Source organism: Pecten maximus, chromosome 9 (genome assembly GCF_902652985.1).
Source record: "Pecten maximus chromosome 9, xPecMax1.1, whole genome shotgun sequence".
NCBI lineage: Eukaryota > Metazoa > Mollusca > Bivalvia > Pectinida > Pectinidae > Pecten > Pecten maximus.
This window is the reverse complement of record NC_047023.1, coordinates 9,944,298-9,959,406: the sequence shown is the minus strand read 5'-3', so window position 1 is coordinate 9,959,406 and position 15,109 is coordinate 9,944,298. Positions and strand designations below refer to the sequence as shown.

Below are 15,109 nucleotides of genomic sequence, written 5' to 3'. Positions count from 1 at the left end.
TGACCAAACTTCATATGGGTCCAGCATGGGAATACCTCGAACGAGTTCGTGTTTTAGGGCGCCAAGGTCAAGGCCAATGTCACTGTTACTATTTATAGAAAATCTTTGTCAGCGCTGTAATGCGACTTCATTTTTGAACGGATCCTGACCAAACTTCATATATGGGTCAATTAAACCTTCTGAACAAAGGAAAATGCTTATATATGCATTTAGATACACACATAATTATAATAACTATCGGGAAATGAAGTTGCTAGTGTGATGCGTAACCAGATACTGTTGAATGCATAACAATATATACCATATTTATCTGGCAATGAGCCCATGCCTGATAATAAGCCCATCCATGTCTATTGCAGTTCAGTGCAAATGACAACTGATGTTATTTCAATGTACTGCAATAACCCCATCCCCCATTTTGCGCCAGAGTTTATGTGTTAGTACGCGAGGGGATTTGTATCGTTTGCGATGCCTTGTTAATACTTATTTAAATTTCGTTTGTGAATAATATTGATATTTAGCATTCAAACGTTCCGGGTCAGGTCATAGTGACGTCACCCTATCGAGAACAAGAGCACATGTAGCTTGTCTTCCCTATGGTGAGGTAAGAAAATCTCACCCCGGTAAAACTGCAGATATCCCTGTCCAGGGTGAGAGAATAGTACATCTAATAAGAGAATACTTAAGTGATTAAAATAAAGTGATTAAAATTCCACTTCAATATTATGCATCAAAAAAGACCAACAATAAAGGTTGTAAAATATTTATTGCAACAAAATATTCTGCTAGCTTCATAACACAGAAGAAATTTGTGATTGTCAACTGTTACATTTGATAAATATTTTGCCCACTAGGGCAATATTCACCTGCCATATAGTATACATTTATATACTTGGAATCAATTTTGGACAAATTAAGCATAAAGTAATTCCACTTAGTTTCTGTTTATTGTACCTGCTTACCAAGTAACAAAAACTGAGAGCTATACTTGAGACCAACAAATGCACAAAGCAGAATATTTTGTAAAATACTTGAATGACTAGTACTTTGGGACGATTTTGCCGGATAACAGGCACCTGTTCCGGACCCCTTGATATCACCTTCAGCTCTCTGGTGTGGGCTACACAGAGATGACACAAAAGAATTGTATGTGGTACAAAAATATTAGCTTCAGATTAATGACAACCAACAAGTATTCTTTTGAAGCAGTGGACCCTGATGTGTTGTTGCTCCAATATTGGAAGGAAGCTTTAGCTGGTTGGCTTCAAAGTCCTTGAATACCTTCAAGAATTGCATATTGGCCTGCATGTATTTCATACCCAGGGAGATTAGTCCTGTATTCTCATAACACTGCTTGTTTATCAAAGTACTTGTAAGCCTTGAAGTTGCCAATTTTTTTACCGTCTTTATCGTAGTGAAGGGCCCTGAAGCATTGGTCACAGAAGAAGGAAGGGTCATCAGGTGCGTGCTTGCTGTTATAGGTCAGCCACCTGTAAAAGGTAGAGATATAAATTCCTGTAATTAGGACTCATTATACATGTACACACTTCAATAATGATATGTTTATAGAAGGTAGCTCAAATAGTTACAAAAAACTTTCTCCCTCGCGGCATTCAACAAACTGCAACAATATGCAGATACATTTATATTACAATTGATAAGAAACCTTAATACAAAATACAAAAAGAAACAATTATAAAATAAATATAAGAGATCAAGTAATCAAAAATACATGTATATCAACATGTCAGGGGCCGAAAAAATGAATTCAATACATGTACACTGCTAAGATATTTTTTTTCTCCTTTCATGTCATGCAGGCCCAATACAGTGTCTCAAAATCTGAACAGTTTGGTTTATTTTGTTCAACGTCCTATTAACAGCCAGGGTCATTTAAGGACGTGCCAGGTTTTGGAGGGGGAGGAAAGCTGGAGTACCTGACGAAAAACCACCAGCCTACTGTCAGTTCCTGGCAACTGCCCCACGTAGGTTTTGAACCCAGAGGTGGAGGGCTAGTGATAAAGTGTCGGAACAGGCATATTACGAAAGAGAGTAAATTTTCATAGTTGCCTCCTTTCATACTTATTAATTCACACTCTTACACAGTGGAGCTTGCCCAGCTCGTACCTGCTAACACTAGTACCCAGAATATAGTACTAATCTCCTCGAGAGAGGCCTAATTATTAGGCCTCCCTGATAACATTCATTCTCTCGAAAGTATTTTAGGTACAAAATGAGCAGATTCGACATGTGGTGAGTATATAAGTCGCAATCTTACTGTGCTTATATGAAGGCAAGTAAATGTCATATGATGCAAAAGTATCATAAGCTATCATGAGCACAAAGAGGCATCGTTTGGGACATCTGTCCCCATATGACTTGAAGATGATGACCATAGCTGTGATAACTCTTTAACCCAAATATAAGCTAGCTAGAAGTAAATGTACTGAATAAAGAAGAACTTATATGATGCTTTAAGTCTTTTTTTGTAAACTATGACGCATCAGTGATGCGAAGGGCCTAAAGTGATGATGCGTTGGCAGCAACCAGGAAAACAAAATATAAAACAACAACAAAAAACAAAATATCAAAATCTGGTGATATTCAGTCCTAAATCAGGTTTCAAGAATGTACAATCTAAGCAACAGATGTAATTTGTGTCTGGTCCAATTAAATTACTTACTAATTTTGTTTGGACACATGCAAAGGATGCAGTCAAAATGTGTATATTTGTGATCTATTGGATAACTAAGATGACTGATGGCCAGATGTAAACATTCCATTTTTGGGTCCAATAGCTCAGTCGCTCAATGTGCTGGCCGCATAACCTCAGGTGAATGTCTGAGGTATGTGGTTCCAAACTCCCTACCCATGTCCGTTTGCGTTTCTCAGGAGGCTGAGAAACGAACCGGTCTGTGCTATCGTGGTTGTTTCCTTGGGCAAGACACTTTACCTTAATTGCACTGGATGGCAGGCAACAGGCCTCCTGTATGTTGTTCCGTGAGATGGTCACCAGCTACTACAAGGAGATCCCTGCCTCAAAATGACCCTGGCTGATCACAAGACAATAAACCCAGCAAACAAACAAATAAATATTCCAGCAGACTGTGAACTTACCGAGAGGAATGTATCTCGCACACACGGCATATTGAACGTTTGTAAGTCCTCTTGTACGTCAGTTTTGGGTACTCTCTGCGGTCCTGGAGATCATCATTGTGGAAAAGACTGCCAGACAACAACGAAGATATTTAAGGATACATTCTTACATTTCAAATAATGATTATGAATGGTATTGTATATTATAGCAAGTTACAAAGTTTCTATCTTTCGAAAAAATATGACTTTACATTGAGATAAACTAAGTTTGGCACAGCTGTAAAGATAGTAAAGAAATCCATTATAACAATCTGTCTGATGAAAATTCAATAATATTTCCTCAAATTGACCAATTAAGAAATGTCTTAATTCTTATCACAATATTTTTTTCAGATTGACATATTGAGAAATGTCTTATTTCCTCCCAAAATATTTCTTTTTCAGATTACAATTTGTACCTATTGAGAAATGTCTTAATTCGTCGAACATTTTTTTTTTTATGATTGATCTATTAAGAAATGTCTTAATTCCTCCAACATTTTTTTTCCCACTGAGCTTTTGAGAAATGTCTTAATTCCTCCAGCTATATCTTCAGTAATGATAGAAAGCCTGATTGTACCGTATGTCGTTGAAGATGATGATATGCTCGCAGTTTCCCTGGTGCATGTACAGGTATGGCTGCCCGAGCCGAACTTTGAGGTCCATGAAAAATGCATCATCCATGTTCTGAGTCGTCATTTGTCCTATACCTCGGCCTTCCTCAGCTGCCCACTTTCTAATCACCCTGAAAAAGTTTGTAAGACGTGACCAACTGAGTACATTACATCTCGATACACAAGTCTGTGACCACCGGTTTAAAACCACTGCCGGTTCGGTGTTCTTAATAACCAAATTAAAAGTAAACAACTTATGACTAAAAATACTCTAAAAGAATAGATCATTGTGATATTGTGTATAACAAACTCTTGACTAGTTTTAATGTCTTCATGCATATGCAAACATTATAAAATCTACGAAAAATCTCCACGTAAACTTTCCTACTCAAGACTATTCTCCATTACTCTGAAATCATTGTAAAACACTCCCTCAATGTATACTTACCTACTGTAATCACGACTATCCACTTCTCTCAAATCGTTGTAAAACACTCCCTCAATGTATATTTACCTACTGTAATCACGACTATCCACTTCTCTCAAATCGTTGTAAAACACTCCCTCAATGTATACTTACCTACTGTAATCACGACTATCCACTTCTCTCAAATCGTTGTAAAACACTCCCTCAATATATACTTACCTACTGTAATCACGACTATCCACTTCTCTCAAATCGTTGTAAAACACTCCCTCAATGTATACTTACCTACTGTAATCACGACTATCCACTTCTCTCAAATCGTTGTAAAACACTCCCTCAATGTATACTTACCTACTGTAATCACGACTATCAACTTCTCTCAAATCGCTGTAAAACACTCCCTCAATGTATACTTACCTACTGTAATCACGACTATCCACTTCTCTCAAATCATTGTAAAACACTCCCTCAATATATACTTACCTACTGTAATCACGACTATCCACTTCTCTCAAATCGTTGTAAAACACTCCCTCAATGTATATTTACCTACTGTAATCACGACTATCCACTTCTCTCAAATCGTTGTAAAACACTCCCTCAATGTATACTTACCTACTGTAATCACGACTATCCACTTCTCTCAAATCGCTGTAAAACACTCCCTCAATATATACTTTTGCTGTAAAACACTCCCTCAATGTATACTTACCTACTGTAATCACGACTATCCACTTCTCTCAAATCATTGTAAAACACTCCCTCAATATATACTTACCTACTGTAATCACGACTATCCACTTCTCTCAAATCGTTGTAAAACACTCCCTCAATGTATACTTACCTACTGTAATCACGACTATCCACTTCTCTCAAATCGCTGTAAAACACTCCCTCAATATATACTTACCTACTGTAATCACGACTATCAACTTCTCTCAAATCGTTGTAAAACACTCCCTCAATGTAGAAAAAGCCTGATCTGTATACATCCTAGAAATATATATATTTGCTATTGATGAAAATCTCAGCTGTGGCTAAGTTTCATAATGTCATAATGGGGTCCATTACAAGGCCAGACAAACCGTTTATACAAAATTTGTTCTCCTTCACCAAAGGATGCTTCAGACCAAATTTTGTTTGAAATCTGCTCTACGGTTCATGATAAGAAGAGTAAAGTTGATAGACAAGAGAAAAGGGATGCTGTGCCATGGCATCATAAACTCTATGGTTCTTCGAACCAAGTGAGCTAAACAGAACATTATGTCACAAACAATGAAATATAACATTACCATCAGCTTCTGACACCATGGTAGTCAAAACATGAAAATCAATAAAGAATTTTTAACATGTTGTACTAATAATGGGACGCAATGAGAATCACCAATGCTGAAGTTATACAACAGAAGTCCTAATTCTTGGGGTCATATTCTAGTATGTTTAATGCTAAGACTTCATTACAAAGAATATCACCCCTCAGCACAGAAACTTAGCAGAATGTCCCAACTCACAGTCCATATACTGGTATAATATCATATGTATCATGTTATGCATATAAATGGAATACAGTTCGAAGACATGCGCCAAGTCCCTGTGCCCCCCAGTTAACATTTCTGTATTACCTTGATATCAGGGAAATATGTATTTAACAAGAGGCCCAGAGGGCCTGTATCGCTCACCTGGATTTCATGAGATATGAAGCAAGAATGATGATTAAGCATATTTGTCACTGGTATTGCTATGTCAATATATCATAGGCATTTTATATGGGTATGTGAGGTTTTAATGCCAAAAAATACATTAATCCACGTAATGAAATTGACTTTTGGCGCGACCCCATGCTACCACACAAATGTGAGTGATATCCATTGTTAAGTTTCAGAAAAGAAGTTGTTTAAACCAATTGACCCCTTTTGACCCCGCCCTCTGAACCCCGGGGGGGTCAATTCATTCCTTTATGAAATTTTGAATCCTTACCCAAAGAAGTTGTTCATATCCGTTTAGCCAAATTGACTCCTTTTGCCCCCCCCCCCCCCCCCCCCCTTCAGCTCCCTGGTGGGGTCAACCCTAATCCCCTTTCCATGACCATGCTACCATACAAATGTGAGTGATATCCATTGCTTAGTTTCAGAGAAGAAGTTGTTTATATCAATTTAACCAAAATGACCCCTTTTGGCCCCGCCTCTCAGCCCCAGGGGAAGTCAGCCCCACTATTTTTACAATTTTGAATCCCGACCCCAAAGGGATGCTCACAGTAAAATATGAGCAATATCTATAGCTTGGTTTCTGAGGAAAAGTTGTTCATATCAATTTAGCCAAATTGACCCCTCTTGGCCCCGCCCCTCAGGCCCCCGTGGGGAAAGCCTCACCATTTCTACAATTTTGAATCCCCACCCCATAGTGATGCTACCAGGCAAATATGAGCTATATCCATTGCTCTGTTTCAGAGAAGAAGTCGTTTATATCAATATAGCCCAATTGACCACATTTGGCCCCGCCCCTCAGGCCCCTGGGGGGTCAGCCCCTTCATTTGTACAATTTTGAATCCCCACCCTATAGTGATGCTACCAGGCAAATGTGAGCAATATCCATTGTTTTGTTTCAGAGAAGAAGTCGTTTAGATCAATATAGCCCAAATGACCACATTTGGCCCCGCCCCTCAGGCCCCTGGGGGGGTCAGCCCCTTCATTTGTACAATTTTGAATCCCCATCCCATATTGAAGCTACCAGGCAAATATAAGCAATATCCTTCGCTCAGTTTCAGAGAAGAAGTCGTTAATATTTATAGAGCCAAATTGACCCCTTTTGGCCCCGCCCTGCAGACCCCTGGGGGGTCAGCCCCACCATTTGTACAATTTTGAGTCCCCACCCCACAGGGATGCTTCTGACCAAATTTGGTCAAATTCTGATCACTGGTTATGAAGAAGAAGTCAATTGTTGACGGACGGACGGACGACAGACGCCACGGTATGGCATAAGCTCACCTTGGTCCTTCGGACCAGGTGAGCTAATAATCAGTGCACTGTGGTAGTACCAATTATTTCTTATAATCATACCTTTGCATAAAAGCCGGAGTTGTCGTCGGGGTTCTCACTGAAGTCCCCAGCTATCGCCAGGTCATTCACACAGCTGATCTTGTCACGCAGATCTGACAGACGCTGACTTCCAAGGACCTGGAACTTCTGGTCAAGTCCCAGCTGTAACATAAATTGGAAAAAAACCGGAGTGCCATTTTAAGCTCATCTTCTTGAAAAATAGGCAGGCTAGAGGAATCACAGTAACATCAGTGTTGCTGAGTTTTTCAGAAAGTACTGCTAATGAAATGCTCTATAACAGTGGTACATAATTAAATGCATATTAGAATGCTATTACATTGTATTTGGTATCTGGGTAGGTTTGGTTTGTGGGATTCATTTACAGTATAGCGGGAAATTTTAGTGGTCATAAAATTTGGCTGTTGATCATGAAAACTGAAAGTTAAATTTTGGCGGGTTAAAATTTCGCGATTTCCCTTAAGTCTAGGGTTTTAATTTGGCGTTCAGCATATGTATTACCTACCGGTATATATAGATAATTACCGTATTTGACCTAATAAGGGCGCAGGGCGCGGGTAATTGACAGTGGGGGGCGCCCTTATTAAGATTAGTTATTCTGAAGTTTTATGAAACAGACTATACCTTATAGCAGAATACCCAAGGTTGTAGAAACGGTAAAATATTCAGTCATAAAAATATTCCAGATGAAGATATCTATTCATTATCATATATTAAGCTTAAACATCACTTGAATACTCCTGTAAACTTGTAAACCATGCCAGCTGATCTTTAGACCAGAGAACGTGTGTTCCACCATTTATGTTCAAATGGAACTCTTTTGTGTTCTATTTATAGAAACAGGTGATTTCCCAGATCATATTAGACATCGTTTTCTTTGACCTAATAATTGATTTACAATGTCTTTTACTAGCTTTCTGTTCTGAACAAAAGTTATTTATCAACAAGAATGAAGTCTTTACTTTATCATCAAATAAAGATGGTAAGTTATTATTTGTATGTGTGTTTAGTTTTGGGTGCTCTTTGCACTGACACGTCATCTGTAGCCTGTAGGAATACACAAAATGTGGCGAAAACATGTATTCCAGTTACTTAATTTGCTGAAGAAAATTGAACACATAAAGTAGCAAAATATTTCACATGAATTATTACTTTTGAACACCATTTTGACACTCAGTCAAAGATTTATTTCCTTGAAAAAAGGTAGGGGCGCCCTTATTAGGGCAGGCGCCCTTATTAGGTCAAATACGGTATGTTATGTCCATACATCCTATCTATGTTGATTCAGTGTGTTGTGTATTATCGATCCTCTTTCTCGAAACGGAAACTATCACCAAAAATCGTCAGACGGATACATACATGTAGATTTGCTAAATTAGTGTTTATATGAGTAATGTTTAAAGCAACAGACAAAGAGAATTTAATCAACCGTATGATATCGCCGTGGTTATCTATTTATGATGTGTATACGTACAGGTAAGTTAAACAATGAGTCTCCAGGTAAAGTGTTAACATCAGTTCATTGAATGGTATGGGTAGATGGCTTTATTTTCACACAAAAAATAGTTATAATGCGGTATATGTCGTACTTGTATTGCTATACATGTATCGTGAGTAGTTGTTCACTAGCTATTCGTATGTACCTATCAGCATTTTGGCCAAGACTTGCCAGGCAACAACCAACGTTACGCACCATTCACAGGAGTTATCAAAGGTAAATGACGGTCAGAACGGAAACTATTGGCGAAATTGAAATTTTCGCGTCTTTTAAATTGGCGGTGTTAAAATTTGATAGCTTAAATTTTGGCGATCTATAGACGGACCCGCCAAATCGTGTAAAGCCCGCTAAAATTTCCCGCTATACGGTATCATAGTGAATTAGACATACTTCGGAACAAGCTCTCTAGTAACATATGTTTACTAAAAACTCTAGTAAATAATTGAACATGTTTACTAAGAGCTCAAGCATCTATAATTAGATACATTTGTATGTTTACTAAGTGCTCTAGCATAGATAATTAGATAATAATAGTGTTTTTTAAGATGCTGGTACATGTATTTAGTATGAGGGTAGATTTCGAGTGTGATTCATTCGGATGTGAAAAATGGGAGATTCATTTTCCTTTTACCTAATTGGAATATCGCAACATCACCTGGACTTCAACATCACCTGGACTTTTTTGCTTAAGTCCAGCATTGAAGTATTCAATTTTTTCATTTTTTTCCCAATGCCAAATCGTCAATGTCAAAAGGCTAATAATTATTACATAATTAAAGCACTTACTTTGATTCTTCTCCAATATGTCAAGTTAAATTTTCCATATTTATGTGGCTCAAATGGGGTTACCCGGTAATCAAACTTTGTTAATATTCCTGTTACCTTGAAGTTTTTGAGCAAGTTTATCTAATGCAGTAATATGAATCCCTATTATAGATTCAAATTTTGATATGTGGAGTATTAATATGCTGAACCATCTTGTTCATATTAGGGCAATAAGGCTCAAAAAGGGGTGAATTGGATAGTTTTTCCAAAAAGCGTTAGTGTTAAATCAATTGCATTTAAGTTTTCTATTATGAAGGCGAATCATTTGTATGTAGTGATGGAGTTAATACGTACCTCACAATATTTTAGAAATTTTTTGGGGGGACTTTTTAAATCTTTTTTAACTTCATTGGACTAAAGTTAAGTGGTGTGAATCTTTGAATATCAATAAGTATTCATAAAAAAGTTATCAGACAATAGCGAGCTATGCTATTCTCAAACATTTGTTGTTTAAGTTTGAATGATTCATTGATGTCACCAGCATACTTTGATGTATACAGTGTATAATGTTACCTTTGGTTGGATATTTTGACTGGCTCCCATACACATGGCAGTGTGTATACTTAGCTCCAGCAAAGCATCATGTCCAATCTTATATTCACTTGGAATATTTGGCTTTGAATCATTACTGGGATGAGTGTTACCAAAGTTCTAGAACAAAGAAAACTTTAAACTAAAAAGAAAGTAAATTCCGGCAGTACATTGTAGTTAAATCAGACAAGAGGCCCAATGGGCCTGTGTTGCTCACCAGACTCTACAGCAACTTTTGAAGTTGATCTAGGTCATTTCTGCAGAAACTATGCTGATTAACATTTTACCAAATATCAGATCTAGAGTATGCTTACAATAAATTTTCTACTAGTCCTTCATTTCAGCATACTACTGGCCTAATATCAGGTCTTGGAATCTCTTGGCTATAAAATAAATCATTGTTTAAGTCAAGGTCATTCATTTGAACAAACTTGTTAGCCCTTCACCCCCAGAATGCTACAGGCCCAATATAAGTCTCTGCGCCTCTTGGTTATTGAGAAGTTGTTTAAAAGAGATCCCAGAGGGATCTTGGCGCCCACCATTGAATGATCTTTATAGGTTCCATGTCAGATTGATCTTCTCTCTATTTTTCCCTTCCTCTTACTTATCTGTGTAAATTGAGAAACATCCCTCTAGTACTTTTCAAACAAGGGGAACCTATATTTGAAATTTGAGATTAAGCGATAATGGCTGTCTGTCAGTCATGTTGTTTTCAGATTGGTCCCAAAATGCAATACTAGGGACCAATGGAAACCTACATATAAAATTTCAGAATGATCCCTTCAGTATACGTACCTTCTGAGAAATGGCAATTACAAACTTCAATTGTCAAAATCCAAGATGGCTGCCTGTCGGCCATATTGTTTTCCGATTGGTCCCAAAATGAAATATGCATAACTAGAGACCAAGGGGACCCTACATATGAAATTTCAGAATGATCCCTCCTGTACTTTCTGTGAAATAGCGATAACAAACTTCAATTGTCGAAATCCAAGATGGCTGCCTGTCGGCCATGTTGTTTTCTAACTGGTCCCAAAATGAAATATGCATAACTAAGGGGAACCTACATATGAAATTTGAGAAAGATCCCTTTAGTTCTTTCCGAGAAATAGTGATAACAAACTTCAATTGTTAAAATCCTAGATGACAGCCTGTCGGCCATGTTGTTTTCCGATTGGTCCCAAAATGCATTATGCATAACTAGGGACCAAGGGGACCCTACATTTCAGAATGATCCCTCCTGTACTTTCTGAGAAATAGCGATAACAAGAATTGTTTACGGATGGACGGACGGAGGGACGGACGGACCACGGACCATGGATGCAGGGCGATTTGAATAGCCCACCATCATCAACAGCCCACCATCTGATGATGGTTGGCTAAAAAGTTGATGCTGGACAGACGGATGGCCAACAGACGCCGCACCGTGGCATAAGCTCACTTGCCCTTCGGGCAGGTGAGCTAACAACACGAGACTCACAGAGTTTCTCCTGTATATATAACTATACTCACAGAGAGTTTCTCATGTATATATAGCTACACTCACAGAGAATATCTCCTGTATATATAACTATACTCACAGAGAGTTTCTCATGTATATATAACTATACTCACAGAGAGTTTCTCATGTATATATAGCTATACTCACAGAGAGTTTCTCATGTATATATAACTATACTCACAGAGAATATCTCCTGTATATATAACTATACTCACAGAGAGTTTCTCATGTATATATAACTATACTCACAGAGAGTTTCTCATGTATATATTGCTATACTCACAGAGAGTTTCTCATGTATATATAACTACACTCACAGAGAGTTTCTCATGTATATATCGCTATACTCACAGAGAGTTTCTCCTGCACAGTCTTGTATTTCAGTTTTTTCATGACGAACTGTTTATACTTGCTGCTAGTGTTTCTTTTCATTATTTCGTTTTTTTGCATCCTAAACAAAAATCAAAACAATAACTACAGAGAATATTAATGTAATGAAAAAAAAAGGGAATTTTAACCCAACATCACTAAAAAGAGGGGGGAAATAAGAAAAAGAAAATATAGATTGATATGGAGATCCTTGAAAAATTACAAGGAGAATAAGATAAGTTTTTCTGAAAGGGTAATATCGTCTGCTTTATTGACAAGTTCAGCCATACAAATCTAGATCAAATCAAGATTAGGATTATGAGGCATATCAACAAACATCACACAAGTCTCATTTATATTGCACGAGGAAATGGAATTTTTCAAATGAGATCATTGACCATAAAACTTTCTCGGTCTTTGTCAATCTGCCTCCCTCAGAACCTTGTGTTAGTACTAGTGTTGTTGATGTTTTCATTGGTAATCTATATATCTTTCATAGAAATCAAGAGAACAAGTAATGGGAACAAGTCTTGGAATCACCTGGAACATGTAAACACTGAAGGTATGGGAAGCAGGTAAGTTACTAGCTAGAAATGGAAAATTAACAATTGGGAAACTGAAATTTACAACTTTGTTGTAATATAAGCAGTCAATGCTAGAAACAGCTGATGTTGAATAGTCTGTACTTTGTAGTGTCCTTGATTTCAAGTACATGTACATGTATATCCAACTGACATGGTCAATAAAGTTGCAATAAAGTTTTGTAATCTTAGGTAACACATCGTCAATATATCGTCAGGTGAAATTGAAAGACTTGCCAATGTCTTTGTTATATGTGTTCTCATTAGCTCTTCCATCTAAATGAAATCATTCTTTTGTTCACTTTACATGGTAGAACCCCTATGTTACTATTTCAAACTAATTTAAACTGCACTTTCTAGATTTGGCCAATCAGGAAACGGATGCATGAGTCAAACAATATCACCCTTTACAAGGTAGCATTTGGTCTAAAAGTTGTTTTAATTTATATAATTACATTTACTTTAATTTCAATCAATACATTTTTCATTAATTAATACATTTTATATACCACTTCTAAAACAAGAGTCCAGTGTGCCTGCTCACTCAGCAGAATTTTACAGCAATTACTCATGTCCATAGGAAGTATAGGAGGTGCTAGGTGAGTGGGTAAGAATAAGTTATGCTTATTATGTTATTTATTTTAATATGAATTGAATAAAAAGAACAAATGATTATTTATCACTCATACCTGGGCACAGCATTAAGTTTGATAAGCCTTTGTCAGTCTTCCCTAAATACACAAGTTCTGCCAATTTGGCAAATGAAGCATGGAATAATGATAACAAAACAGTCTACAGCCAGACAAGGTCGTAACCAAATACGTCCCATCACAGAACCAGGGTTTATGAAAATACAGCACTTAATAAATACGTGGAAAAATACGTGTGTACTTACTTAACAGTCATGAGATCAATATCATCTGGGAAAGTCTTGAGCAATGTCATATCTGGGAGTTCATCACCATTCTTCAGGGTATCCACTCTGCAATATTACATCAAGCTGTAGTTGTTTTTTAAATGGTTTATTTTTCAATTAGATAAGGCAAATGTTGGATATAAGTAAATTCCAAAAATATTACCAATACTGTTGTGAAATCGAGTGGTGTAACATGGCAGGATTTAGTTATCGTATCTGTATGACGATATTGTCAGACAGAACAGCAACGACAGGAATAAACGTCTGTATTGCTCCGAGGTCTAACCGATAACTGAGAGCTAAAACATAGGTAATATAAAGGTACGAGGCCTTCCGGAGTATAACTACCCGGAATCCTCGGAACCGTACGTAAAATACAATGCTGTTTCACAACATTCCTCCCTGTTTACTAAGAGTGTGATACGTTATAAAAGACAAAATCAAGGCTGCTATGAGATACTCTGATAGTCTCTGTACAACTGTCTTTCACTATTAGTAAACTAACATAAGGTTAGTTGTAAGTACCAATCTGCAGTAAAACAGTATGTAGAATGTTACAATACAGCCATTCATTTTCAATCCTGCATACTGAAAAAATCACTTGAAATTAATTAAGTAGGCAAAAATTATCAATTTTACCGACATACCTGATCATGATGTGTCATGTTTTTGTTCTGCATGAAGAAAATAAATTACCTCACCTGTTTGTTTACATTTTTCCTATATAAGTACCAATGTTAACATTAATGCATGGTCAGATTTTATTATCTGTTGGTGCTCATTGCAGGCTGGGGAAATTCACCGAAGATACATTAAGTTTTTAAGTAGCCAATCATTTCAGTAAACATATTTTAGTAAAAACTCACATTAATTTACAACAAAGTAAAATAACACAAGTTTAGCAATTAAGCAAAGGGCTTTCCCTGACTTTTTCAAGAAACTATACCGACCCACTGGATGAATAACTGGATCAAATTTTAAGTTGACTTATTTCCAGTATCCCTATATTTAATAATCCTTTTCACTGGACTCGAAATCATACAATACACATACAGTACATAATATATGAAAATATGAAATTATTCAAGCTGTACATTGTACATTCGTTGAACTTGAATAAAGAATCGTTTCTTATTTCACAGATATTTTAGTTTCAGATCAAATATTTATCCGATTAAACTGTCTAAATTGTTTGCATGGCAAAAATAAAAGCAGCATGTAAACGTGTTGAGAAGTGAAACTGGAACTCTGTAAAGTGAAAGTAGACAATATATGATCATACCCACAAACCGAGTTCAGTTCCATAACCGTATCGATAGAAACGCCCATATCTTTTGCAATAGCATCACTTTCTGGATCCTGCGATGAATAGTCCATTCCAAGACATGGTAACACAGAAGAATCCCATTTTTCAAAGAATTCCCTCACATCTATCACTTCGGAAGCTCCCTTCAGCAAACGGATATTCTCCATTTTTGATTTTTGTATAAACCTTTTCTAATATTACGAAACGAAAGGTGTAAATAATTTGAAATAAATATCAATGTTTTGAATTTAAGATGAGAAGCTGATTTACATACAGAAAAAAAGTGTATTTCTTTTCGGGTTTTACTTTCACATTTAATTTTCTTAACATTCTAAAATGATTTTTTTTTTCGT

At 36.8% G+C, this 15,109-nt stretch overlaps 1 protein-coding gene across 1 annotated transcript; it reads right to left on the bottom strand.

The window, feature by feature from the left end:
- Nucleotides 1–747: 747 nt before the first annotated feature.
- LOC117334570 (snRNA-activating protein complex subunit 3-like) lies at nt 748–14,950 on the bottom strand. Its single transcript, XM_033894260.1, has 9 exons — nt 14,733–14,950; nt 13,430–13,516; nt 11,936–12,035; nt 10,066–10,203; nt 7,233–7,373; nt 5,087–5,169; nt 3,716–3,880; nt 3,118–3,225; nt 748–1,490 (listed from the first exon to the last, which is right to left on the bottom strand). The coding sequence occupies exons 1-9, from the start codon at nt 14,921–14,923 to the stop codon at nt 1,343–1,345; spliced, it is 1,161 nt and encodes a 386-aa protein (XP_033750151.1). The 5' UTR covers nt 14,924–14,950; the 3' UTR covers nt 748–1,342.
- Nucleotides 14,951–15,109: the final 159 nt, after the last annotated feature.